This window comes from Phoxinus phoxinus (assembly GCF_949152265.1).
Source record: "Phoxinus phoxinus genome assembly, chromosome: 3".
Taxonomy (NCBI): Eukaryota; Metazoa; Chordata; class Actinopteri; order Cypriniformes; family Leuciscidae; genus Phoxinus; species Phoxinus phoxinus.
This window is the reverse complement of record NC_136878.1, coordinates 15,765,666-15,792,636: the sequence shown is the minus strand read 5'-3', so window position 1 is coordinate 15,792,636 and position 26,971 is coordinate 15,765,666. Positions and strand designations below refer to the sequence as shown.

General features: G+C 36.3%; 2 protein-coding genes across 9 annotated transcripts in view; both read right to left on the bottom strand.

Moving 5' to 3' along the window:
• Nucleotides 1-34: 34 nt before the first annotated feature.
• On the bottom strand, nucleotides 35-10,536 carry tmem150aa (transmembrane protein 150Aa). The gene is made up of 8 exons (XM_079606180.1): nucleotides 10,343-10,536; nucleotides 8,484-8,729; nucleotides 8,291-8,338; nucleotides 8,123-8,209; nucleotides 7,963-8,030; nucleotides 5,334-5,461; nucleotides 4,582-4,759; nucleotides 35-2,901 (listed from the first exon to the last, which is right to left on the bottom strand). Exons 2-8 carry the CDS (start codon nucleotides 8,546-8,548, stop codon nucleotides 2,603-2,605), a joined length of 873 nt encoding a protein of 290 aa, XP_079462306.1. The 5' UTR covers nucleotides 8,549-8,729; nucleotides 10,343-10,536; the 3' UTR covers nucleotides 35-2,602.
• A 1,635-nt stretch (nucleotides 10,537-12,171) lies between these two features.
• The window catches only part of tango2 (transport and golgi organization 2 homolog), a 41,271-nt gene continuing 26,471 nt past the window's right edge, over nucleotides 12,172-26,971 (bottom strand). For 2 of the 8 annotated variants that reach the window (XM_079605676.1, XM_079605675.1), the window contains exons 4-9: nucleotides 26,088-26,207; nucleotides 21,068-21,182; nucleotides 16,731-16,798; nucleotides 16,423-16,573; nucleotides 15,243-15,347; nucleotides 13,172-15,101 (exon numbers count right to left, since the gene is read on the bottom strand). In XM_079605676.1, the coding sequence (XP_079461802.1) occupies nucleotides 14,981-15,101; nucleotides 15,243-15,347; nucleotides 16,423-16,573; nucleotides 16,731-16,798; nucleotides 21,068-21,182; nucleotides 26,088-26,207 (680 nt within the window). In that variant the 3' untranslated portion in view covers nucleotides 13,172-14,980. Of the gene's footprint in view, nucleotides 15,102-15,242; nucleotides 15,348-16,422; nucleotides 16,574-16,730; nucleotides 16,799-21,067; nucleotides 21,183-26,087; nucleotides 26,208-26,971 lie in introns of all 8 variants that reach the window. The other 6 variants (XR_013796736.1, XR_013796737.1, XR_013796738.1 and 3 more) reach the window with 6 other exon arrangements.

The following is a 26,971-nucleotide window of genomic DNA, read 5'->3' as shown; positions in this document are numbered from 1 at the left end:
AAGAATTTATCTTTGAATGATCACAGACAGAAGTACAGATACACTTGTTTATTTTCCATCAGATGTTTTGGTAATTATTCAATATAAATCTCTTGTCAAAGGAAATCATTGAAATTATACATAAATCTTACTTATTTACATAAGTAATTTATCAAATAAAAATAATCTTTGCATTATTTTTATTTCGATTTTGGAGTGTGATCCTCAAGTCTTTGTTCCGTTCTCCACAGATGCATTGTGTTGATAAAAAATACTTTGATTACATAGTTTAAAGGCATCAGAAAAATAACTTCTATCTAGAGAACAGCTGCAATTCATGAAACATCCAAGAAATAAACATCATCAACCAAAAACACATATTTCCATCCTTTTCATGTGAGGAGACTCACATAGTCCTCAGTTTTTAAAGTGTGGGATCCTCAATCCTATATATAGGCTCTTACAAACATTGTCTCACAATCACAGATACATCGCAAAAGTTGGCAACAAAATTCAATGAAAATATCCAACAATTTCCCCGTGTGATTTTAAAGTATTTGAAACAAGAAACGATTCTTACACAACCTTTTGCTCTTAGGTGACCTATAAATGACTAACCTATTATTCAGATAATATAATATGCACTATATCCATTGACAAGTATTGCATGTAATTTATACCAAATAATATGGCAAAAAAAGGCAATGAGAAATGACATCAACATTGACTTTAGGTTTATAAGCTCATTTAAACATGCTTTATATTCCCCAAGATTTTTTTCCCTTTTGTTTTTGTTTAAATTACATTTGACCCGTTGTGTGACTGCAGTTTGGTTTGAGTTGAGTGTATTGTGTAATCACTAAATAATAAATTGTGGAGAAAATGATATTTAATGGATGGTTTCAGTTGTACAGCGCAGCCCTGTGAATCTTCCCTTGCATGCGAAGAGCGAGAAACAATATTTCAAATAGCTCTCCAATAATAGAGGAGTCAACAGAGATAAACATGTATGACGCCTAGAGACCACCTCTAAATTTACAGTCTAATCATTGGCATGAAATTTGTCTGTCCCGTTGAAGGGTAGCAAACACACAGAGAGAGTAACTGGCACATTTCTGCGTGAAATTTAAACGTTAAAGCGCAATAAATCTGGAGTTACTTTAAAAACAATACAGACAGACCATTTGATTGACAGTCTGAATTGGAAACATCAAACAAATACGACAGTAACGTTAAGGCCACCATAACCACTCAACCCTCAGAAAGTTCAAACACGGTTTCCTAGGTTCCAGCCTGGAGACCAGCCAATGTCATTCATGTAATCGCTACAAAAGGTGATAATATTGCAGTACTGTCATTTTCTCAGTGGCTATGTGTCTTAATCCAAAAGAAAAAAAGTTAAATGAATCAAAGGCATATGGTACATATTTAGCTAAATAAAATGAATCCTTTGGCAATGGAGAAAAACAAAAACTGATGTGCTGATAACGTAAAATATCACTTTTCACACCAGTTCGATTAGTTATGTCAGTGTGGATCACAAAACTACGCAAAACAATCAGCAAAGATATGTAAGCAGAATCACAATGTAAAACGCTGAATGGATGTGGCATTTTTGGAGTGGTTTTTATGACCCTTGACAGAGAAAAAGAAATATAAAGAAATATTATTTAAAAAATATATATACTGTATATATAAAACGTACAGTCAATGCGAATATACTTATTCTACAACTTCTCAACTGACCAGGAAGGCAAGGTTAGAGCTGGTGTCACCTTACATTACTTACTCCTGCTCGAAATGAAAAACAAAAACCACCTCGTAAAAGAATAAACAGGACAAAAGCAACCCAGCATGACAAAACATTTATCCTACCCACTGCATCATTAAAAAGGCCACCATTACAAAAATGGGTGAATATGACCTAATTGAAGAAATTAGATCAGAATTGAAATGTATTTTTCTAATAATTCCAAAATCATTGGTACTCAAATGGCTATAGTTCGATCCATACCTTAGACATTCACGATTTCAAAAATGATAATACTCGGTTCCTGATAGTCTGCAATCCCAAATAAAAGTGAAAAGAACTTAAAACTACAAGTTCATTCGTTATGTTGCGTGCAAATCATCCATTTGTAATAGTAAAGGTGGGCAAACAGAAGCAAGCTCTAAAAGAGATAACCCTGAAACATTTGTGCAAGTACAGTAAAAATTGACCCCATCACCCAGTGGAACAGTTCAAGCGACAGCAAAGTAACATGACAAACCATTGGATCTGTGCTTACAATAACCTTAAACCTTACAGTGGAGCTAAAATCCCCCTTCAGTCTTTATCTTTAGAAAAATGCTAATTCTGTCCTTCTCATCCACAAACAACCCTACAGAAGCTTCTCGCAAGGCAAAAACAGGATGGAAAAAAGACAAATCTAGACAACTCAAATCGGAAATGGTAATATACAACAGTCACGCATGTAAACCCGATCAACTCTTAACCTGCCTCGACTCAGACTGGACGGTTCCTCTAAATCATCTCGGCCCAAGCGGGGTCTTTAATGTAGAGAGCACCGTCGTGAGGCATCCCATCTGCCAGCATGTGACTGCGTGTGTTCTTCCGATGCGTTTAAAGCATTGCGATGTTCTCGTGAGTGCAGTTCAGATGAGTGGAGGTGCTGCTTCCTCCTGGAGATTTCAAACCCTTGCTGCTTCCCAGGGCGCCTGTTTGGATGTCGTCTCCGATCATGACACCGGGCCCGTGCGAGAGGTTCCGCTGGAGGCCGGCCAACATGGTCTCGGTTGTGACCGTGCCGAACTCGTAGGTGAAAGTCCCGTAGAACACGAGGATGATTACAGTGAAGACCCACTCACAGATGGCCGCTGCATGTTGTAAAACAAAGCTCTCGTGGATGAAGAATATTCCACCTGAGAGGGACCATCAAGGATTCAAACTGTTTCAAAAAATGGAAGCTTATATTTGTGTTAGCTGAAGGCACAGCTGGTCTCGATGGAATTAACTTTAGTGTGGAAAGCCATGGATTATTTATGGAGACATTGGTTAATTAGCTGCTCTGTTACATTACCCAACAACCCTTTAGCCCCCCTTTTTCCTCCGGTTGGGGAAAAAACTATTCATAAATCATTGACGAACACCATAGCAATAAAGCAGGAAGGCCGGGAGACTCCAGCTGGGATCATCCGTCTCCATGCCGACATATACACTGAAGCAATTAGATTACACCTCCACTATAATATGAGTCAGGGGCTTCATGATTGTGACCAGAACCTCAGCAGGAGGACAAACAGATAAAAGCACAGCTTTCCTTTTCCGCCGCAAATTACTTAAAACAACTGATGCTAAATGGTATAGTTAAAAAATGGCATTTCTGTCATCATTTCCTCCCCCTCATGTTGTTGCATACCTGTATAACTTATTTGAAGAACACTAAAGCTGTATTTTTGAAGAATGTTGTTCTTTTCCATGCAATTACAGTGAATGAGAATCTTGCCAACTATAAATGTATCATACAAACTAGTTCATATAACTTGTGCACTATACTGCAAAACTTCTGAAGCTATAATAGCTCTGTGTGAGGAAAAGGCCTAAATTGAAGTCGTAATGTTATTAAAGTATTTTCTTCCGTATTATTACATACATCGAAGTGCAAAAAAAGATTATCGAAAAAGAAAAAAAAAGTAGGGCGGGGTCTTGGTTCTATCCGGTTGTTTTCTAATGGCGGCAGATATGAACGCAAGCTTGGGATTGTTTGAAAGGGGCGGAGTTTAAGCAGATTGAAAAAGTCAAGGATACTTGACAAGAGGGACAAGTTTGTCATTTCACCTGAAGATCGAGTTGTGATATTATTAGAAATTACGAGGAAGCAAACGTCCTTTTGAGTTGGATCTTTTCGGCTGAATCGGTTTATAAAACTAGACTTTTCACTCATCTGTTCCTCGAGTTCAACTCACTGACTCACAGAGTTAAATGGCTCTCTGGAGGAAAATATTGTCAGTACATAACTTCATATATGTCTGTTCCTCACACAAAGCAATTGTATGATTTCAGAATACTTGGAACATATTGCACAAATCATATGGAGCACTTTTATGATAGCTTTATGATGCCTTTGTGAAGTTTAAAGGGATAGTTCGCCCAAAAAAGAAAATTCTGTCATCATTTACTCATCAAACCTGTCCTTCTTTCTTCTGCAGGACACAAAAGAAGTTTTGAAGAATGTTGGTACCCAAATAGTTCTCAAAATATCTTATTTTATGTTCCACAGAAGAAAGAAAGTCATAGAGATAAAGAACGACATGAGGGTGAGTAAATGACAAAATTTACATTTTTGGTGAACTATCCCTTTAAAAGCCAACTATCCCCAACATGCACTCATTGCATGGAATAAAGCAACCAGTACAATTCCTCAGAAGCATGTCAGTCATTCAGGTTTGGAATGACATGAGAATGAAGAAATGACAGCTCTCAAATTACACAGGTAATACTGTCTAAATAACAAGACAAACAAGTTAAAGCAATCAATCTCAAGACAAATTAAGAACACACTTATTCATCATTTTCCAGACACACTCAACAAGGAAGGATACTAAGAACCAGTGTGATGAGAGCACCAGTAGCCAGTGCTACACGCACGTGAGCCATCCAATAGTCCAGAGAGGTGACAGCCACCCGGTAGGTCAGCAAACATTGCAAACACACGAACAGAATGCCTGCTGGGAAGGCGGCACCTGCACCTACATAGTGAAGTGTTTTTGCATGGTCCACCTAGTCGAAAAGCAGTGCAGTGTTATTCAAATAAATAATAAATCAAAGCATTGGAAATAAAAGACCAGGACATTGAAACTTGAAAACAGACACACTTGTGTGACATCTAACTTGGTGGACAGAAAAACATTGACATATATGTCTTTCTGCAACAAGAAACTTGCCTATTGCACACTCAGCATATGGATGGAAGTGCTGTTAAAGATGAGGAACTGAAATGCCCTCTAAAATCCATTTTGAAGAATGCGACTGGTGCATGCATGGATCAATACTAATCACTTTGAGAACATAAGCCTCTCTGAAACACTCTGATGCTGATCAATGCATCAGTCTGATGCAGTGAATGTACGGCCCATGAAAAGACTAAAGGTGAAGAGTCAGCCCTTAATATCTTCCCATAAAGCACTAACAGAAGAACAAAAGCACCATACCATTTTTGGTATGTGAATGGTGACTGGGGCATGACAATAAAGTCATGGCTTAATAAAGCTCTACTATCAGGTCGGCTATGAGATAAATGTGTCAGACAATGATCCTTCACCAAACAGTGTTTAGGCAGAATTGTGTGACTGACCTGGAAGTTGCCCACCATGACTAGTCCTACAGCATTAGTACATCCAGACACAAGTCCGCTGGTGTTGAGCCAGCAATGGTTCCGGTGCTCGATGATCTGAGCGTACCGTAGCAAACACACCAACACCACTTCAATAAAAAGAAAACAGAAAAACTCAATCACTTCACATTTTATTTTGTTTATATTTCTTCCATAGTGTAGAGCATAGTTTTATTTTCTTTGCTCTGCCAATATTTTCAGTATATATTTTTTATACTATTATGATATTACAAACCTCATTGCATTAGAAATATCAAATCAAGTAGTAGCAACTATAAACAAATGATGCTAGAACTTCACTGATAGTCCACTACTTTTATTCAGCAATAATACATTACATTGATCAAAAGAATTTGCATTTATAATGTTACAAAATATTTCTATTAAAAATAAATGCTGTTCTTTTGAGCTTTCTATTCATCAAAAAAAAATCCTGCAACCAATTAATTATGGTTTCCACAGAAATTAAGCAGCACAGCTGTTTTCAACATTGATAGTAATAATAAATGTTTCTTAAACACCAAACCAACATATAAGAATGATTTCTGAAGGATCACGTTTTGACTGTAGAAAAGATAATATTTTGAAGAAACAGAAAACAGTTATTTTAAATTATATTATACTACAGGGCCGTTGAATGGTTGAATTTGATTGGTTGACGAAAGTTCTGAGGTGTGCAATTGATTTCAGGGAACCGCACGGCTAAAGTAGTTCCGGCAGGTCTTAACCACATTACAGTTCCATATCACTGCGCGTACTTAACTGTAATAACGGAAAATAGGATACAATTCATAACAAGAAAAACCATGCAGCCCCATGCGTTTGCTCTGCAATTTTCAATGTCTAACTTCACAATCAATGGAAACATGCAGTTTCATTTGAATAAATAAAGTATATATAATCAATAGAAAATTAAACTGAATATTTCAATAAATTGATAGTCCTGCTGCACGGGTTTTCGTAATTATTGCAGATAATATAACAAATAAATAATGATTGATAGGCCTATACTTGTTAAAAGGGCTTTGTGTTTCATTTATTAGGCTATAGTCTACTGTCACTAATAGAAAAAAAGAATGAACGAATTAATTAAAACTAATTGAATAAATAAATAAATAATAATAATAATATTGACGCACATGCTTCTCTCTCTCTCTCATAACTGCATTAATAACTGCATAAAGCCGGGGACACACTTACTGTAAGGCCGGTTATGAATGTAATTTGATACTTATGACTGATCATGCACGCGTTTTCAGCGCGTTCAGTCTGTGTTCACAGCGGTGTTTAAAATCTGCTGCATTCACAGTCAGAGAATGTTTCTAGTCGTTAAGTGTGTCCCCAGCATTACTCTGCTATCAGCGGCTCAAACCTCCGTTACTAACTCTAAAATGACGTTTTGGAATTAGTAACGGAGCATGGGTTTAGATGCGCAAGGAAATAGTCCTACATACAAGAACGTTTTAATGACAAAAACTTTACAAACGTCTTGAAATACATCATCTGAACAATATTTCGAGGTGTGGTAACTGTAGTATAAGCAGAATAATTGACTTCAGGCCATTGAATTATTAGAAAAATAGAAAAATATTTTTCTAATAATTCAACGGCCTGTCGTCAATTATTCCTTACATAATTGAGTTTTTACTGAATTTTTAATCAAATAAACACAGCATTGTAGAGACGTCTTTCACAATACGTCATAAATCTTCCTAACCCCAAACTTTAACGGTAGTGTATGTTAGAAATCAGAAGTGTGTGCTATATATTTAAAATTATTAATGTTACTTGATTTAATATTTTGTTATATAATACTAAAGCCATTTATACATTTTAGTATACAAATACTTTTTGGTTATAATATCTTACGTTTTATAGTGTGTTGTATAAAAGTGTGTAATAACACACCTCTGATTTCATATCACAACAACACAAATAGAAGCAGATGACAGCCAACCTTCAACAAGATAAGGACAATCAAACCCCTAATCATATCAATAAACCACATAATGAACCGACACCGGAAAACATTCATTAGTTATGATGCTATAAGTAGCGTGTCCTCTCACGCAGCTATCCGTCTTTGCAGCACCTCTGCCACTGGGACTCGAAACGCATTAAAGTCGACATGAAATCAAAATTGACCCTATTTATTTTGTTAGCGCATATTACTAGTCTTGTGGTGAACAATAACTCCGTGCAAGTTAATACAAAGAAAAAAATTGTTTGCAATGGTAATCTTTAATCAAAGTCTGAAAAGTTACTTCCGGTCTGGAATGTCGTTCCTTTTCTGATGACGTCAGTTTGATGGCTTGGGTTGAAAACACTTAAACACTCCCCTCAAACCATTAGTCGGCTATGAGCAGAGATGGAGAGGAGGAGCGCTAAAGTAAAACCCTGCCCTCTGTTCAATATTCCGTTTTATTTGGAAATACGTCACAACACTGGAGAAAAGTCGTTTGCAACTTCCGGTTCACATGGACTTGAAAGGCAAGGGTGCTGAATACTTCCATTCATGCTTTTTTCTCTGTTATTCGATATGTCACTGCTGGTGTAGAATGTGTGAAAATATGAGAACAAGCATTCTTACCCATAAAAGCTCCCACATTACCAATGAGACTGAACAGACAGCTCTCGGGAGGGTAAGATCCACATTTACTGAATCAAAGTGAAGACAAAGACATTGTCAGATCACACTGGAAATAAATGCAGACTCGAAATAAAGAGGAAGAGCTCAAAATAAAGGCTACCTGATGAGGGGGATGTCTTGAATGGTGCAGCATGTCTTCTGGAAGCCCGGCTTGGCTGTTTCCTCTATGCATGTCACATTGTACGACCTTTAAAATAATAGCATTGACGATCAAATGACATAAACATCAAATACTCGAAATAAACTGACCGAAATAAGCCCAACTTACCAGTTTTCGACAGGACAAACATGGTTGTTCATTACAGCCATAGCATATCTGAGGAGGACAGGGCAAAACATCACTATATTATTGTGAATGTTTGAAATTTATGTTTGCTCTGGTGTCAACTTTTAGGAACTCGCTATTTGATGTGACAAACAATAACGAACAGCTTTTAAGGGTGACATAATTTTAAACTCACACTATCCATATCCCAGTGATCGAGAAGGCAGCCAGGCTGACAGGCAGTACGATCCAGGCAGTCATTGGTCTGACGGTGAGGCCAGTCTGTCCCAAGCATGAGGGGGAGGAACACAGTGGACTGGAGGGGTGAGACAAGGGGGGGATGACAAGGGGGCACTGACATGCAAGGACACACAGGGAGGGGACATGAGAGGAGGAGAGGGATGCCACGCTTGCCCCTTCTTTCCGGCTGCCAAATCCAGGCCTAAAGCAAGGTTTTTGGAAACAAAGCAGGTAAATATAGGAGAGAGACTTAGATCAAATCAAATGATCAATTCTTTCATTAAAATAAACACCTTAACTGACCACTTTAAAAGCCACGACAGAATTCGCAATTCGTTTCACTTCTATAACGTGACATTTTGAAGATCGAGACTATAGGTGGGCATCAGCTGTAAAGCAAATAACTTTCAGGGTGGAGCAAGTTATTACAATCTGATTAGGCTAAATATTACTAAAACAATGGAATAATTGTGTAGCATTAAATCATTAACAATAAGTCCAGGAATATGCATTAAAGCTGTGATGAAATGAAGTAGCCACAGATCTTTTATTGTGAGTGCAACAAATAATCAAAAAAGCAGGGGTTTGGTTCAAACTGGTTGTTGATTTGAAGGATGGCAGATCTGATTGTGAGCTTGCAGTGGATTGTAAGAAAGAGGCGGGTTTAAGCAGACTAAATGATTGGAGAAGTCCAGCATACGTCACCAGAGAGGTGTCTGTCGTTTTACTGGAAGATTAGGTTATGACATTTTGATTTTAAATTAAATTAAATCATTTTGAGGTCAAAAAAGAAAAAAAGGAACGTGCATGAATGAATCATTCACAATAGGATCAATAGCTTGCATTTAGAAAATAGGGAGTGTTTCTATTTCATGCTGACTTTAACATTGATATCATGTTTACTTTAACTAGAGCAGCCAAGCAAATGTTCATGCACAAACGGTAATGTCTAACTCAGGGTTTTTAGAGCATGTTTCCACTTGCCCTTTTGGCCCATTGATTTTGTAACAAAGAGCACTTCTAGTCCAAAGTCATATCCTGCAGTCGGAGTGTCTATGCTGCAGTGAACTATAAAAACTTAAGCTGTACTGGAATTCTGCACATGACTGCCACATGATGCTGCCTTAAAACCTGGCTGCAAAGCAATACTGATAAGTGGTAGATCACAAATAAGCTTTGGTATGATGACTACTACAATGCTGTCTAGACAGGCGGCCTACTAGGTTTTCAAGCATAACGTTATGTGTAATCAGAAAATCTAAACCTTACTTTAGGATATAGATTACAAGCATCAGCACTTAAAACACTGTTACTGATGTTGACATCAACAACTCAGGCAGGTGAATATCCGGATGACTTCATGTCACTCATTAGCATTACAAACCAAAGTGTCATACAGGCGACCTTCATTGATCTCACGGTATCTTTTGAACAATCAAATAGTTTGCATTTTTTCTGGTTCGTTCTAAATATGAACTGACTAACGGTCTCAGATCTCAGGTAGCAATTCCGTGTTTACTAGCAACGAAGCTAACATAGGTTTTGTTTCAAAACCGATTGAGCTGCCTTCTTAGACAGCATTTGGGAAAACATTCTAACGCGGCAGAGATTTCCCAAAATGCTGTCTAGGTAGGCAGCTCACTCGGTTTTGAGACAGCCTTAGAGTCCACCAAATCCTTGAAAAGATTGCTGGCGCCAGAGAAGCAAATTCCTTACTGCTTTTAAGTGAGTTCAAGAGATTATTCCGAGTTCTGCTGGAAACATCTGTAAATTGTTTATGTTTAACAAGCAAATAATACATTAATAATTACATACCTCAAGTCCTGCTACTCCCTGCTTCCAACCTCACTCAACCGTGGTTGTCGCTTTAAGATAAGGCACTGTTACTAAACCTGTTCCTCGCGCCTCACTGTAATTGTAGTTATTTGACGATTGGATAAGAATGCGTTACAAGGTGGCGCAATTTTCAGATGACTACTTTACCCACAATGCCAATGTACGGCGAACGAGGGGCTAAAAAACCCCGTCAAGACTGATAAAGGGTAATACAGCGACGTTCAAAGGCACAACAGCGTAATGAAGAGGTTCATTTTAAAAAATGCTGATCTTAATTTAACGTACTTAGTTAAATAAAATACATACAATAATATTATATATAATATATTGATAAACCGGTATAATTTGAACCTTTGCAGCATTGTCCACGTTTTTATACAATTTGTAAAAAAATTGTGATATGTATAGTGTAACGTTATAAGCATAGTATATTACACGTATATTACACTGTATTTATATATTAAGTTAGCTGTCCCCTATGACTAAAATATCAGTATTTTAAACTGCTCTAAATCTTAGTTGTTGCATGTGTTTTTTATGTTAAATGTATCCCGTCTAGACTAGATTAGTCATATAATACTTGCAGGCAAGAATGTATTTTTTTATTATTATTTTTTATTAATCATAACTAACATTTCTTTTTGCTTCAGGATTAACATTAATGCTCTTGAAAACTAAATGTCCCCAACACTTGGGACAAAGTGTGTCTTAATCATGTTTGAGTAACACAAAAGGGGAAATGAAACTATCTAAATATATAAACTCATGACTTTGAGTAACAAGGTGAAGTAATCAAGAAATCCAGATTTGCCTTTAGTAACAAAGGGTTTCCTGAATTATGAAGAACCAATCAGAAATATTATGTAATGAATCATTTCACCTTTGCCATGCTACTCAAACAGGTAGCTATTGAAGTACGCTTAGCATGAGCAAAATAGAGAATTTCTAGCACATTGGCATTTTTGATAGTTCCATGAATAGCCTACTGTTTAAAATGAATTAAAATGTGTATTATTCACTTTGTGCACTTGTAATTTTTTTTAAAAAGTATAAAAAGGCTGTTATGTTGCTGTAAGAATTATAATTGTTATTCTGTCAAGCTGAACTGTATGAAGTAGCTTAAAATCTGTTAATTTAATCTGCCTGCTATTAGTCTGCAAATGAAAAACTAAAAAACAAATAGCTATATTTCTAATATTCATAACATTCCTTAAGATTTCATATTTTCCATTTTCATATAAAATGTTATGTTTTTGATTTATAGTAACGCACATTATGATTGAATAAATCATTATTTTGAGATTGGTTGCATTTTTGTGTTTTATGTTTGGAATCTCAGGGTATTTTACTCATTCAGTGTTTATTGTGCCTGCCTAAATGCAGCAAATCACATTTCTATATGCCTACAGATATCATTAAAACAGTCAAAAGAAAATGAATGATATAGGACTTGTTTTTAGAAGAACTGTTTTTTAAATGTATCTAAACTTACATTTCATTACACTTTTTGGAAATGCAGAATGGAAATAGATCTTGAGAAGATTAAATCCAACTAATGTATTACCGTGGCCATGAATGAACTGACTGAACTTTGATGAAATCGAAAAATAGAATGCACAGGATGAAGGAAACGTGATTCTGACCTAAAACATTGAATGATCTAAATAATTTATTTTAAAAATATTTGAGTTGTAAAAGTGGACTACATACAATTTCAGTGGCTTTCCTTCTTTGTTCTCATGTTTCTCGTTCCTTTTTTATGTGTGATGAAGGCAATTTTCCTTATCTAAATAATTCAAGACAATTTTCACAAATTAATTTGTTGGGTTTTTATTTTAGGGATTCACCATCTGGGCATAAAAATGTTACATGTCCCTAGATGGCAGCAGAACATCATCAGTCACATCCCTATATTAGATGACAGATGCAATAGCTAATGCAACATGCTTGTTTTTATGTTGTGCAGAGTATCTCTATTAAAGGGGACCTATTATGCCCCTTTTTACAAGATGTGATGTAAGTCACAGGTGTCCCTAGAACATGTCTGTGAAGTTTCAGCTTAAAATACACAGATATCATTTATTATACCATGTTGTAAATCCAATTTTTGAGTGGAAGGAAAAACATTTCTGTTTTGGTGCATGTATCTTTAAATGCAAATGAGCTGCTGCATTTCCAGAAGAGGGCGGAGCCTGTACAGATCGTGCCTCAGATACTCTGCCAAAAAGGCTGCATCTGAAATTATGAAATCACATACTCTCTTGAGTAAGGCACTTATTTTGAACAAGTAATTATTTCACGACCACTGAAAAAAAAAAGTTATATGTAGTCTGGACGTGCTATATTCGCCATGTTGTAATATTCATGTGACCTACCAGCATCACACTTCAGAATCTTGCTGGAAGTAGTAGGTCATCTAGGTACTTTCTGCCTAGTCTTTTATGAGTACTGTGAATTTGGACTTAGGCCTACTTCTTTTGTCACAAGGTGCGTCCCTGCGAACACATCGAAGCACGCGCACAGAAAGCTGGATGTCAGACGGCGCTATTAAACTAAGTTCTCTTTCATGTCTTATTGTGCTTAAACTGTCAAATACACACAAGGTTATGTAAAAAAACACACAAAGTTCACACAAACGGTCGGTTGTGTATGTGAACTTAAACAGCAAGTAAATAAAAATTGCATGTGTATATTAGATCTGTGTATGAAAGCAGCATAATATACAGTACTTACTGCTATATGCTGTTAATAGGAATGATCAAAAGCAAAACAGAAAAACACTCACTGCTCTTGATTGAATAACTTCAGTAAATGCTCTGGTGAGGAGATAAACATGGCGGAGTATTTACAGCTCACTCAGGGCAGGGTCTATGCTAAGACGTGGGTGAGGCCACACATTGCACAGAAACTGCAAACAGCTTATTATGAAACACTTTTTGGATTTATGGGGATTTTAAAAATGCGTGGATTTTGACCATTATAGGGTGGTTGTGTACACATTGCCGACACACATTTATGTTCAAACACCATGTAAAACTGAATTTAGCATAATAGGTTCCCTTTAAGGAGCACTGTAAATGCTTTATTCTTGACACACATGAAGACAAGAGAAACTGACACAAGTCACTGCACTGAACAGAATACCTGATCTCCCACACTTGATTTCAGTTGCCATTGCCAAGATAGGTGTATCTGGCTAAAAACGTATCTGTTTTTCACTGTCATTAAAGGGATAGTTCCCTTTAAAATTAAAATTCTGTCATCATATACTCACCCTCAAGTTGTTTCAAACATGTATGAAATCATGTATTCTGCTGAAGACGAAGGAAGATATTTAGAAGAATGTCAGTAACCACACAGTTAACTGGTCCCATTGACTTCCATAGTAGGAAAAATCAATGGGACCAGTTAACTGTTTGGTTACTGACATTCTTCAAAATATATTCCTTTGTGTTCAGCAGAAGAAAGAAATTCATACAGGTTTGAAACAAATTCAGGGTGAGTATATGATGACAGAATTTAAATTTTAAAGTGAACTATCCCTTTAACTGAAGAGAAAAATAAGCAATAAGCAAGCATAAAATAATCAGGGACTTGTTTTGAACCATTAATTCATCCTGAACGCTACTCTCTGTCTAATCTAGGGCGAGTAAAACAACTTTTTCCAAGTAGCATATTATCAGATTCAGACAAGGGGGCATGTGGACGCAACTGTCATTTAAAAGCTGAATACTAAATTTCAGGCACACTGTTATCAACTAAAGATGTGACATCAAATGACATGTTCATATCGGATTCCTGACAGCTGACATAAAATGCATTGATTTTAGAATTCAGATAACATTAAGAAAGCAACAATGGAGATATCAAACCATTCAGACTTCAAGCTTAACACAAAATTAAATCAAAAGGCTTCATTTAATATAACAAAAAAAATGTAGTTTCAATTTAAAAATAATCTATCTGTTTTAAACTAATGATTGAAAATGCTGTTTAATGTTTAAAAAAAAGAAACTTTTTTTTTGGGCAGTAGCTTTCATGTGTTCCTGAGTGAAAGGTATTACAGTGGATCACTACCGCACCGAATAGCAAGCAAATGTTACATTGTGCAAGATTATGAAGATTTATTTTCTTGTTCATAATGATTGTGACTGACACAATTATTCTTTGGCAGTAGTCATCTTGCTCCTCAAACGATTCTGTCCAAAAGCATTACATGCCAATAATAATGATTTCAGAGGGAATCACATGCACTCAGAATTACACCTCATGAGTAGATCCAGACGGAATATGCAGACCTTTGTGCACTGATTTGAGGGGAAAAATATGTGGATGGATTTAAATATTGTAAACTATATGGAAATCTGAGGTCTGTGGGCATAGGTTCTGTGCGAAACTTCTTGTGAGCCATCGGTTATTGAGCTAAATTAGAAAAAAAAGAAGGGAAAGTGCAATCAAGCTTCCTCTCAGAAGTAAGCAATAATGAACCGCTTTCCTGTTTCAACAGGAAATGATGTTCACATCAGTAGAAACAGTGGTGCTGCATGGTTTAAGCAGATAGTGGCTGGATAAAGGCACAGCGTGAGGATCTTCTTCCCTTGGCCTGGCATCTGGCCCTCATTCCTGCAGTCTGAAGTGGAAGCTATTTGTGCTCCACTGGGTGATGTCACAGTTTTGCATGGTGCGCTCTGTAAAGCTCACATTTCCCTCTCGGTCGATGAGGATAACTGTATTGGTTCTGTGATGGATAGACACAAATATGACACTGGTTAAACATCAAAACTGGAGGGTAAAAAAGAGCAGGGTTACACTCAACCAGTTCATGCTGCAATTTTTATGGAGAGAGAGAGAGGTGAATATAAAAATAGCATGATGGGACCTTGTGCCGTATCCCGGTGAGCGCACACACACTGCAGACAGGGCTTGGAGCATGGCCTTACTGTAGCCCACACCTTGACTCTCCTGCGCGGGGTCCGGGGTGTTTCTGGAAAAGGCAGAGGTGAGACTTATGCGACTCCTTTAGTGTGCCAAATCATCCTGGTGTTTATTGAGATCCGAGTAATTAAAGAATGCAGAGAAATGCAAGGCATACATACATACACATATACAATACTGTTCAAAAGTTTGTGGTCGGTAATATTTTGTATGTAATGTATAATTTAGTAAATGTAATGTATATTGTGAAATATTATTACAATTTAAAAAGTTTTCTATTTTATTATATTTCAAAATGTAATTTTCAGCATCATTACTCCAGTCTTCAGTGTCACATGACCCTTCAGAAATCACTCCAATGTGCTGATTTAGTGCTCTAGAAACATTTCTTATTATAATGAATTTTATAAGTTGTGCTGCTTAATAAATATTTTTGTGGATAGTGATTTTTTTTCTCCAGGATTCTTTAATTAACAGAAAGTAAATAAAAAGAACAAAATTGATTTGGAATAGATTTCTAATACTACCCGATTGCAAAGCTGAGATCAAAGAACTGACATAGGACAATATTATTTACTTAAACATCATATCTGGTTTTGAATTTGAATTTAATAACCCTTACTGATGAATACACAATTGTTATGAATGCAAATAGGTTCATAATGTCTAATCAGATGTCTCGGTTTCATTCTCTTAAATGATCTAAAAGGTCATTGCAGACATGGGTAGGCTACCTGTCTGTCTCTGATAAAGTGATCAAATAAAAAGGAAATGTTTGATAAAACAGTGAAAAACAACTATGCTTAACAAGGATGTAAGCCGTGGATTCATCCGATGGGTCTCTGAAGGGTTGCTTTTTAATATCGAATTTCATTATGATATGCTGCCTGCATTTACTTAATAAAACCTGAGGAAATAAAAAAGGCTTCAAAAAATCATGCTGCTGGTGCTTCAAAGATTCTGTAATGTAATTGTCTAGAAATCTATTTGTTTTGTGTCTCAAGTGCTTCTTGAGGATCAAAAAGGATGGATGTTGGTTTGATTGTTTAAGAAAGATAAAAGTAGATGGAAGATAAAAAGCAAGAGAATAGTGGTTTTCATAATGAAGCAGCATGCACACTTACAGCTCCTCATTGTTGAGGATATGGAGCAGTTCCTGCACTAAGCCGTCAGAGGGCAGTGTTTTGCTCACTACACTGGTGAACAGCTGTTTGCCATGCTGCAGTTTCCTCCAAGGAGTTTCCAGAAGAGAGTTACTCAACCCATAGATTCCTGCTGAAACAAACACAATCATCCATCACTTCCTGTGAGTTTTGAGACACACCCACCAATCTGGTGCTGAACGAGTTGAAAGTGGTCTGTAATGCAGACGGTAGGTGCTTTATGCAAGACCACTGGCGTCTGAACACAGCGCTAAAGGGACTGAACAAACCTGCTTTGAGATGAATGGGCTCTGAACTGCCCTTGTTTCCATAGTAACACAATGTGTCTTCATTGGCCCTGTATTCAACAACAGCGAGAAAAAGAATTAGTTAAAAGACAACCAAACATATTTACAGCTACATTATATGAATTTTTTTTTTTTTATGCATCCAAAATTTGACAAATTCATTATACAGTAAATTCCATTTTTATGAATGGATTCTGCGATTCTGTCCACGGTTTCTGCATCTCTAATTTAATGCCATGATATTGAATTTAAGACTTTCTGCTCTAATGCAAGACATTTTTAAGTCCCTAGATTGCGGAAGGTCGAATTAAGACTTTTTAAGACCCGCAGAAAACCTGATTATATATCTCAGACAGATAGATTTAACGATAGAACGAGACACAGACAGACAAGAATATAGCAATTTATAAGATAGAACAGATAGACAGGCAGAACAATAGATCAGCAGAACATTGGATAGACAGACAGACAGATAGAGAGAGAGATACATAGATAGATAGATTGACTATGCTGTGTTTAAGAGGACAGAATCAACATTTTATTGGCCCAGGAGACACGGGAGGATGTCTATGAAAAGAGAAACGGACAATTTAGGGTTTTTGAAAGACTTTGAGAGGGACATCAATAATGCTGGTGGAACTGTTTGGCAGCGATGGCAAACCACGACGAAGAGAAAGACGGACAGACAGGAAAGGACTTCAGAAGCCTCAGAACGCTGGAGAGCCTGTTGAATAAGTCCTGGGGTTAAAATAAGAATGCAGAATGCAGACTTTCAGTGAAACCATATCTGTTTTAGAAATCTTCAAATTAATGTTTATTAATGGCATTTTGCTGAGCTACATTACTTTCTTTAGGAGGATTAAGTGTACCAAGTAGATGTGATTACAAAGTATGTTTTCTTTCATCTACAAGAGCAACATATTTTTATATTATATACTTATAAAGTTAGTTCAAGATAGTTAAAGATAACTCGCGCGCGCCACGAAAACCGCATCTGACAGCACGTACTTAATTGATCTATATCTTACACATCTTCTTGCACTTGAACGGACAATTTCACACAAAATTGTGTCAAAATGTCTGTCTTGGCGTATAGTATCCTAGTAAAAAAATAAGTCGGTTATGTCTTAAGTGAACGTAAAAAGTTGAGAAAGAAAACGCATGTGTACAGTATCAGTATATTTGATCCGTGCATTATGTTTTAAAGGGACAGCAGCATAATAATCCTGCTGCATTTTTAATGTTAAACAAACACTCACTGCAAACATTTATATCTGATTACTTTATTCAATTTCTAATCTACTTCATCTGTATCCAACTACTATATTGAATAGATATTATATACTATATTATACAGATCTACCTATAAAACCTGAAAAGCATTGTGTTTATTTGTGTTATTGCTTGTAGTTTTATTATTTGTTCTTATTTTATTACAGACTGTTTACTTGACTTTAATAATGTTTGAAATCTACATTTTATATGATATTTATGCAGATTTTTTTTATTTGCATTCTATGTAAAAAGTCTGGCGAGTAAAATAAAAAATGTACTAGCCAATGGCGACTCGAGCTTCAGTGTGTCCGTATCCGTAGAGGGTTATCAAATATAAATAACCCCCCCATCATGTCATTGGGGTCTATAAAAAGAACTTACTTTGACAGCCTCAAACAAAATATCTTTTAACAATGGTCTTATCGATCTCTACTACTGCATTCATTTTATTGAAAGATTTTAACATGGGGGCAGAACAGACAAATAGTTTTCCAATGATGTATTAATGCAGTATAATAATTGCTAGAAAATCAACAATCAGCTCAAGATACAAATTAATTTTGTACTGGAGGCTTCGGTACAATCGTTGAATATTTGGTACATATGCTGAATATTTTCACTTATATTATCTCGCAAAATAAATTAAAAAAGTAAACTTTTTGTTTACCACTTTTAACCACTATGCCAATGTGATTTTGCTTTGAGATTTGGATCAGACAGACCAAGCATTACACGGCTAAAACATCCGGTCAACTAGTCAGCAGACAAAAATTTTACGGTTACACACCCAACTATGTTTCAAGAATCTAATTTTAACTACATCCATATAACAGTAACACTATCCAACTACACCCATAAATGCCACACATAAAATGACCTCCAGTCTTATAATATACAGAAACAAATTCAAGTTAAAGTTAAAAGATTTATCTGGTCATTTTATATCATGAATTTCTTATTTTTTTTATAAAAAAAAAAAAAAATGACAGAATGCACACGTTAATCTCCAAAGATCAAGGGAAATTTGATTCCTCATGAAATTAGCCCGTGAAAGAATCTATATACTCTATATGTGAAAGCTGTAAGCAACACTCAAAGTGGAGTTTGAATACCAAACCTGATAAAACAAGCAGGGAAATGTTTCAATGGGCTGAAATGCCATATAAAACATAAGGCTATTATCAGTGTTGTCAGTCACATCCGTGTAGAGGAACAAACAAAATCTCTTTATTCTTTTGGAAAGGCCGTCTCTATTTACAGAAGACAGCTGTATTGATTTCAGCACAAAATGCCTATTGTAATTCCTCAGAGTTTATCTGGACATGTATCATTTTGTTCTTTGTGGCTGAGGAAAGAAATGGAGAGTACGATAGGCCCAATAATGATCTTGTTTATTAAAAGGGTAAACAAATGAATAACACTCCCCATGGCTATCGCTTTCTGTTCCATTACAGAGTGTGGGAGTCCGAGTGGAGTTACGATGTATTTTCCGTTCATAAATACAGGCTTGAAGAGACAGAGACGAATGGACAAATATTATTCCTCCATCCCCTCAGATGACAGCATGGACTTAAGTAATACATCACTATATTAGCCTTTCAGCAAGCTAAAGGATGGGCTGATGATGTCTTGTCTCTAGCGCACGGCTAACTGCTGTCATTAATGTACCGGTATCTAGAAAAATTTAAAGAAATTCTCCTTAAATAATAATGATCACGAAGCATCGGAAAGATATTAGTAGCATTGGATAAAAGGTAGGACAAGGTAAAAAGACAATCACAGAGTTCGCTGTTTTAAACACATACTACTATATCTAGCTAAATATACACACAACAGCGTAAATCAAATTGCTGCAGGTTGGCAATTCTCTGAGCACGGCTATAGTGTCCATCAGGAGACGGTTTACGTGAGCTCCAGCGTGTTTACTCTTATTGCTGTTGCTCGTATCACTTTCATTGTGAATGTATCTTCAGGCTACAAGTTTGCTAATGTAAAATAAGCATAGGCATCCTCTACAACACAACCACCAATGTGGTATTACACGTACAAAAAAACATGAATTATTTCAATAAACGTCATTATTTTTGACCTTTACTATGTGGAATCATGAAACCTCATCTTCTTAAATCACCTCAAATGACTATGCTCTGAGAAAGTCGCGCTGCTGGAAACACGCCATCTGTTCGGACTATATTCTAAATAGATTTCTTAAGCTTCGGTATATGGAGAGCAGGTGGCGGCACCAGAGCCTCCTGTCCCTTTCAAGGACTCCAGAGATTCAGTATCATCACTGTCATGTCGTCCTCATTACAAATGATAAAGAAAGTGAGATCATGAAAGAGAGGCACATCACTCTTAGAAATTTTAGAGCTATTTCTAAACAGGCTTGATGTGTGATGTCAGCACCAGCTGAGAGGTACATTATTTAATTGGATTTAACTGAAAGATTCTGTAAGAATGCATTGCATTATAACTTTTTCTTTACAACAAAGGCAATTCAGGTTTTATTTGACAGCATTGTGTAGATGATGATGAATGAATAAGCTGCTTTTATCAAGATCATACCATGAAATATTTTTAAATAGAGTTCGATGTACTATGTAAACTTTTAAATTATGACTGTATTTTCCACCAAAAACCTTTTGAGAAATCACTAACAGTAAACATTTAAGATTTAGTAAACATTTTCAACATTTAAATCTGCAGGCAGTAGAGAGTAATCTCCCCCTCGCATTTGTAACGTGAAAGGCGAAGCTTGAATTTCCAGGTATGTCCCTCTTTGGCTAATGTATTTTCAAGATGGATGCGCAACATGGCTTCCGCCATTCGAGCGACTCGCTCGTATGTATTATAAATGGCATATTCTACTCTTACGAGAATACTTGATTAGTTGGTAGAAGTAATTATACATTAATGAGCACATATCATTTTGAAAGAACAAAGTGTTTTTTGCTAAGAACCAACTTAATAAATTACACAGTGTAGCTTTAAGCAAAGTTATGTATATGGAAAGAACCAAGCAAGATTTGCCTTCCACCACTTACCTGAATTCAGCAGTGAGAAGATTAAAGCCATTATATAAATTAGCTTCTGAAGACACTTTACGGAGGTACGCAAAACTGTCCAGGTTATCCGTCAAATAGTTGGACACCAGGAAACCTGAGTAAAAATGATCAATGAAAACAAGCATGTGTCAATAATACAACCATGGATTGTAAAATATAAGGAACCGATTGAGAACTGCTTGTAAAATGTTATTTCGTCCACTCTGAAATATGTGCATAAAATGTTTAAGGTAGATTTTGAGAGCTAATTGCTGAAATTAATATAACTTGTTGAACAAGATGCACTGAGCCATATTACTCCAGATCTTACACACAGCTGTTGTGTACAACCATCCAAATAACAGCCGAGTTGTATGCATTATATTTAGTGTCACGGCTTGGGAACAGAGGGGTGGGGTGTGTTCGACATGCTTTTGATGGTAAGTGCTAGTGAGGTGTCAGCCTATAAAGAGGCATAAACAGACACTGGAGTGATGAAAGTGAGGAGTCTAGTTCAGCTGAGTGGATCTGCAGTGAACAGCTGCTCGCGTATCCGGCCTTACCACCCATATGCCTGTGTTTATGTGAATATATCAGCAATCATTAATAATCACACAATTTAGGCAACCCTACTTTATGTTCAGATTCATTTCTTCAGCATTGTTATAAGTAAAGGCCTTCCAGAAAGAATGTTAACATAGAATACAGACAAAAATCTTGGAGCAATGAAACTTAAACATTTGGGTGAAAATAAACAAATACAAATCTGCAATGATGTTGAAACAGGGGTCATTTTAATCTCAACTGATCTGAAAAAACATCTAATAAACGTCAAAGTACTTTGGTGGCACATGTGGATAGAACTTCTTTTCATTTCTTTGTACAATGTTATAATTATTAGCATAGCAACACCTTGATAAAACAACAAAAAATGCTGTCCAGTGTCCGGCCATATCTAGAATGTCATAGAGATATTGTAGGACTATTATAGGAAATTGTGATAAGTGTGGCTATTTCTAGCATCGTGCATGCGTTTTGCACAGTCAAGCACCACTCACATTTTCTTGAGAAAAATTTAAAAATCTAGTTACTGTTATTATATCTTTTGTTGATTTGAAAATCGAATTTATTTTTTATTTGTGGACAAGTCTTTTTTACAAGCCCCTTTGGGCTGTTTTTACTTTCTCAGGCTCAGCACTTCCGTTCTTTGGTAAAAAATGGTTTCAGCTTTACACTTGTATATTATACTTTATTTGGAGGTGAGCATGTACTGTATAGAGGTGCTGGTTGCAAACTGGATCCTGCCATCATAAGACTCTGATCAGTATGTTCGTCTATAGTATATTTTTGCACATAGCAAATGTTTTTGAGAGACTTGATCTACTTGAGCTCTTTTTATACACAGTAGTCAACATTTGAAGTGGATAAAAAAAAGTCAACATTTGAAGTGGATAAAAAAAGTCAAGACAAAAACGGGTATTGTTCAAAATTCATGTATAACTTTGATGAAAGGTTTTGATCCACTTAAAATGTTGACTACTGTATACACTGTAAAAATGATTTTGTGGTGAAGTAAATACTACAGAAAAAAACAATGTAATTGACATGAAAATTATTAGCAAGGCAAGAATTAAAAAATATAGAAGTAGATTCTATATCAGTACTCAATTCAAATGTGTAGAAATGAAAGCGTAGAAATTTCCAGCTGTATACAGTTTTATCATTGCTTTTGTTGTTAGGATTAGTAAATTGCCATTTTGTGACATTTGGAGTTCATTTTCTACTAAAAATGATCCATCAAATGTTACCGTCATTGTGTATTGTCAAGTATTGAGGTTTCTGCGTTCACATGACGCGTAACTTCTGATATGTAGATATGGTGTCTCACACACTATCTATTGTATTAATTATTTAAATGTTTCTAAGTAAAGCATATACTTTAAGTGTGGTTTAATTCAATGTTATATTTTTTGAGTGAAATGTATTGCAAAGGAAACTTCAACTAAATAGATATTACTCAACCTTTTACTAGCCAAGTTAAAATTACGGTAATTATTTTCTTTGTTACTTTTACTTAACTCATTGAATTAAGTAAACTCTACTTCACTAAGTTAAATTTACTTAAAGGGCACCTATTATGGAATTTTGAAATTTACCTTTCATGTAGTGTGTAACATAGATCTAAGTGAACAAAAACATCCTGCAAAGTTTGAAATATGAAAGTGCACCGTATATAAAGTTATTGTCTTTCAAACGTAAGAGACGACTCTGAGTAATTTTTATGAATCGTTAGAAGACCGAAGCTTTTTCTCTGACTAGATGACGTCAACTTGTCAAGTTATTTGATACGCCCACTTATTGCGCTCCAAGGCCAGGGAAAACTTGAAAACGTCATGGCGACGAGACTCTGTGTTCTGAAGTGCGGCTCAAAAGCAAACTTTTTTTAATCTGCCCAAGGAGGAGCATTTGAAGACTAAGTGGCTACAACTCATATATACAACTATCTATACCACAGAAGTATAGTCCGAGCCTTGTGCTTTGTTCGCGCCGTTTTGAAGACGATTGCTTTACCAACTTAAATGCAATCAAACTTGGATTCGCGAGCCGGCTGATATTGAAGGAAGTGGTTCAGTTCCAAGTGTATTTGCATCAGCTTTCTCCTCCGTATCACAACCTGTAAGTGTTATTAATAATTGTTGTTTTTATGTTTTATGTAGCATGCTTAATAATTATTTTGTTTGTTGTGTAAGCACCGTTTAGCTTCTAGGTCTTCAATGACAATTGTATTGAGATATGTGAAGTGTTTGTCGTTGTTTTCGGAGTTGTCTTAAAGAATAGAGTAATACCTCGTAGTAACGTAACTACATTTTTTTTTTTTTTTTAAACGTTATGTTTATGCATCGGGCTAACGCAAACAAAGACTGATTGTGCTTTTACAATATGAACTCTGGGCTATGCTCGCTAACATAACATTAAATTCTTTATCTTATTTTTATTTTTTTACAAACTACAAAGCAGTGGACTATAATCATTATTATAACACAATTTAATTGATAAAAGCATCATTGTACTCCGTGTTAGACAATAAGTATACCAATCACAACTGACTGGGTCATCTGACCAATCAACGCAGATTAGCGTCGCGCAAAGGAGGGGTTTGGAAAAATGAGTCGTTGAACGAATCATTTGGGAGTCGGTGAGCAAATCAGGTAAAAATAAATGCATATTATACGACAACAAAAGTGTTTTTTGACATTGCATGCACGTAAAACTGCTGTTGGGGACTCCCAAAACAACATTAGGAACATTTTAAATGTCATAATAGGTGCCCTTTAAAAAATATGCGTGTGAAATTTACTTAAAAAAATATGCGTGCAAAAACTTGCCAAAGAAGAATTAAGTAAATTTTACTTATTGTTTTTTTCAGTGTATAAAAAACAATAATCTCTGGATGCCTGCTTATTTGAAGAGAAAGTACATGGATGATGAAGGCTTTTTAAAGGTGAATTATCTTACTATTAAAGGTCCCATGACATGAAATTTTCACTTTTTAACATTAACATGAGTTCCCCTAGCCTTTATATGGTCCCCAAATTTCTAGAAATTTCAATCGGTGTAAATCGAGCTTTTGCTATCTTTCTCTGCCTTTGAGAAAGTGGAAGCTCAATCGGGCTGATCTTGAATCTCCTCCGTATGACGTCATACGGAGGAAATGTTACCTCCCCTTTCTCTGCTTTGCCCGCCCAGAGAATATTTCCCGCATGAGAAAATGAGCTAGGAAGTAGGAATGCGTGCGCGCGATTTTAGTTTGTTCACGGGAGATATCATGGCTTTTGAGCGAGCGAAGCATAATAATTGCTCAATAATTGGATGTACAAATGAACACCGAAGCCTTTTTTTAGTTCCTTCATCCAAGCCCCAGAAGAACCAGTGGATTCATTTCATTTTCTTTGGAAATGCGCCGACACAACTCCCCAAAGTTTTGCATGTCTGCGGCAAACATTTCACCGACGACTGTTTCCTCAACTTGGGTCATAGAGGTGGCTTCGACGAACGTCTGAAAATAAATCGATCGAGCTACCAAGCAACACTTTCTGATGTGTAATTGTTCAAGTTCAGACAGGTAATCTTTCTCTCAAATCGTTCAATACTGCTGTTTATGCCTCAGTAAGTCAAGCCAGTGACTAAAATATCAACTTCACATCGTTTCTTTTAGTAGGATGAAAATAATCGTATTTAAATTGTGAATAAATTATATACAGAAAGCGATCAAAGAACAATCTTTGTAGGAATCGCGCGCACGCGTTCCTATACTTCCTAGCTTATTTTCTCATGGACAAAGCGCGATCGAGTTTATCTGGACACTTGCCAAACTCGTTATGAAATCAATGACGCACGTTACACTGCACATGATCGCTCTTACTGTATTTACATCCTCGTGTTTGCATTGGTGAAAGCAGAGAGTGCAGAAACTGCGTTGCAATGATAAGATCTTCATTCTCGCGATCAACAACAGACTGTCATCTGCTTGCGCAATGCTCATCACGGCAACATTTTATGTGATGGGAATAGATCTAAATACTTTAAAAACTTCTGACGATTTGTTAATCTCGATAGCTGTAATAGTAAAAACGTATAATAACTGTAGTAAAAGTATTCGAGAGAGTTTCACATGTAATAAGTAGCTATTTCATATGCAAGCATGTCAGCCAATCACAGCAGTGGCCGGTACCACTGAAGTCTCACACAGACACGCCCCTTCAAACAGAGCGTTCAAATCAGAGGCTAAAACTGGGCTAGGAAAAATGCCTTTTGTTTCTAAATTATGACTATTTTTTATCTAAAAAACATACTAACATTATAATGGCAACCCAGGAAACATTATAAAATAATATAATAACCCCATGTCATGGGACCTTTAAGCATCATTTGTCTGAGTAATACATTGATTAAGTGTGCCTAGTCAACTGCCCAGTAATAGTGGTACATTAATACAAATGGGTGAAAGGATCAGCACTACCTCTCCCCTGGGCATCTGGATTTTGCCGTGCTTCCAGGTAATTGGTCAGTGCTGCCAGTTTTCCGCGTTTGCTAATTCCCAGCCATGAGCCACCTTCCTTCCCCTCTTCCATGTCCAGACCTAAAGACAGAAAACAAAAAGTCACACTGTTATTTAATGTCAAAGTGACATTAAATCTTGTCTGCTGGCTATAATAATCAAACCAGCAGGAGATCAGATTTAGATATAACGAACAGCTCAGGAGTGTTCAGTGAGAATGACCTAGACTGAAGGTACAGACTAATATTTTTCATCTTGATATTGAAAGAAAACAGAACTTTATAGGCCCAAGGACACTGATATGTCTAGAACAGACTGCTTTGAAAAATGAAAAAATATCAGAAATTCAACAGTGCTGCTAGATGGCTTCATACAAAATTACTCAGCAATACCACAGACTGATTCATATTCGGTAACTATTAGCTTCAATTCATAGGACAACAACCCCAAAAGCCTTCTCAGAAATGGCTGGTCTTGTCATCATCACCCAAAGAATCATTGCTCATCCATACCACACACTTCACCCCTCCAGACAGATAAGGGCTTCTTCCTTGGCAGCAGAATTTATTTCTACCACTGTCATAAAAGCACCCATCAATCAAAGCCCATCCAGTTCTTTCTGACCCCAAGATTGAAGGGGGGAACATGGACAGGAAAAACAAACAAAAAAGCTCCATGATCTTTTGCAGTTGTAGGATAATGAATGATTTCTGTTCTGAGGTGTATTGTTTTTTAGACTGTGTCATCAGTCAATTAAACAATTCTTACTCCTTGAGGGTGGTCAGTTGAATCCTGACAATGGAACACTTAATCAATGTGACATTAAGAGAGGAAAAGGTAATCAT

Bases quoted from the DNA above. Each gene is read 5' to 3' on its own strand.
- tmem150aa (XM_079606180.1), bottom strand. From the start codon at position 8,548: ATGACTGCCTGGATCGTACTGCCTGTCAGCCTGGCTGCCTTCTCGATC. The intron at 8,339-8,483 runs GTGAGTTTAAAA...TGTCCTCCTCAG, and splicing joins ATCACTGGGATATGGATAGT to ATATGCTATGGCTGTAATGA. The intron at 5,462-7,962 runs GTAAGAATGCTT...TTTTTATTGAAG, and splicing joins TAATGTGGGAGCTTTTATGG to TGGTGTTGGTGTGTTTGCTA.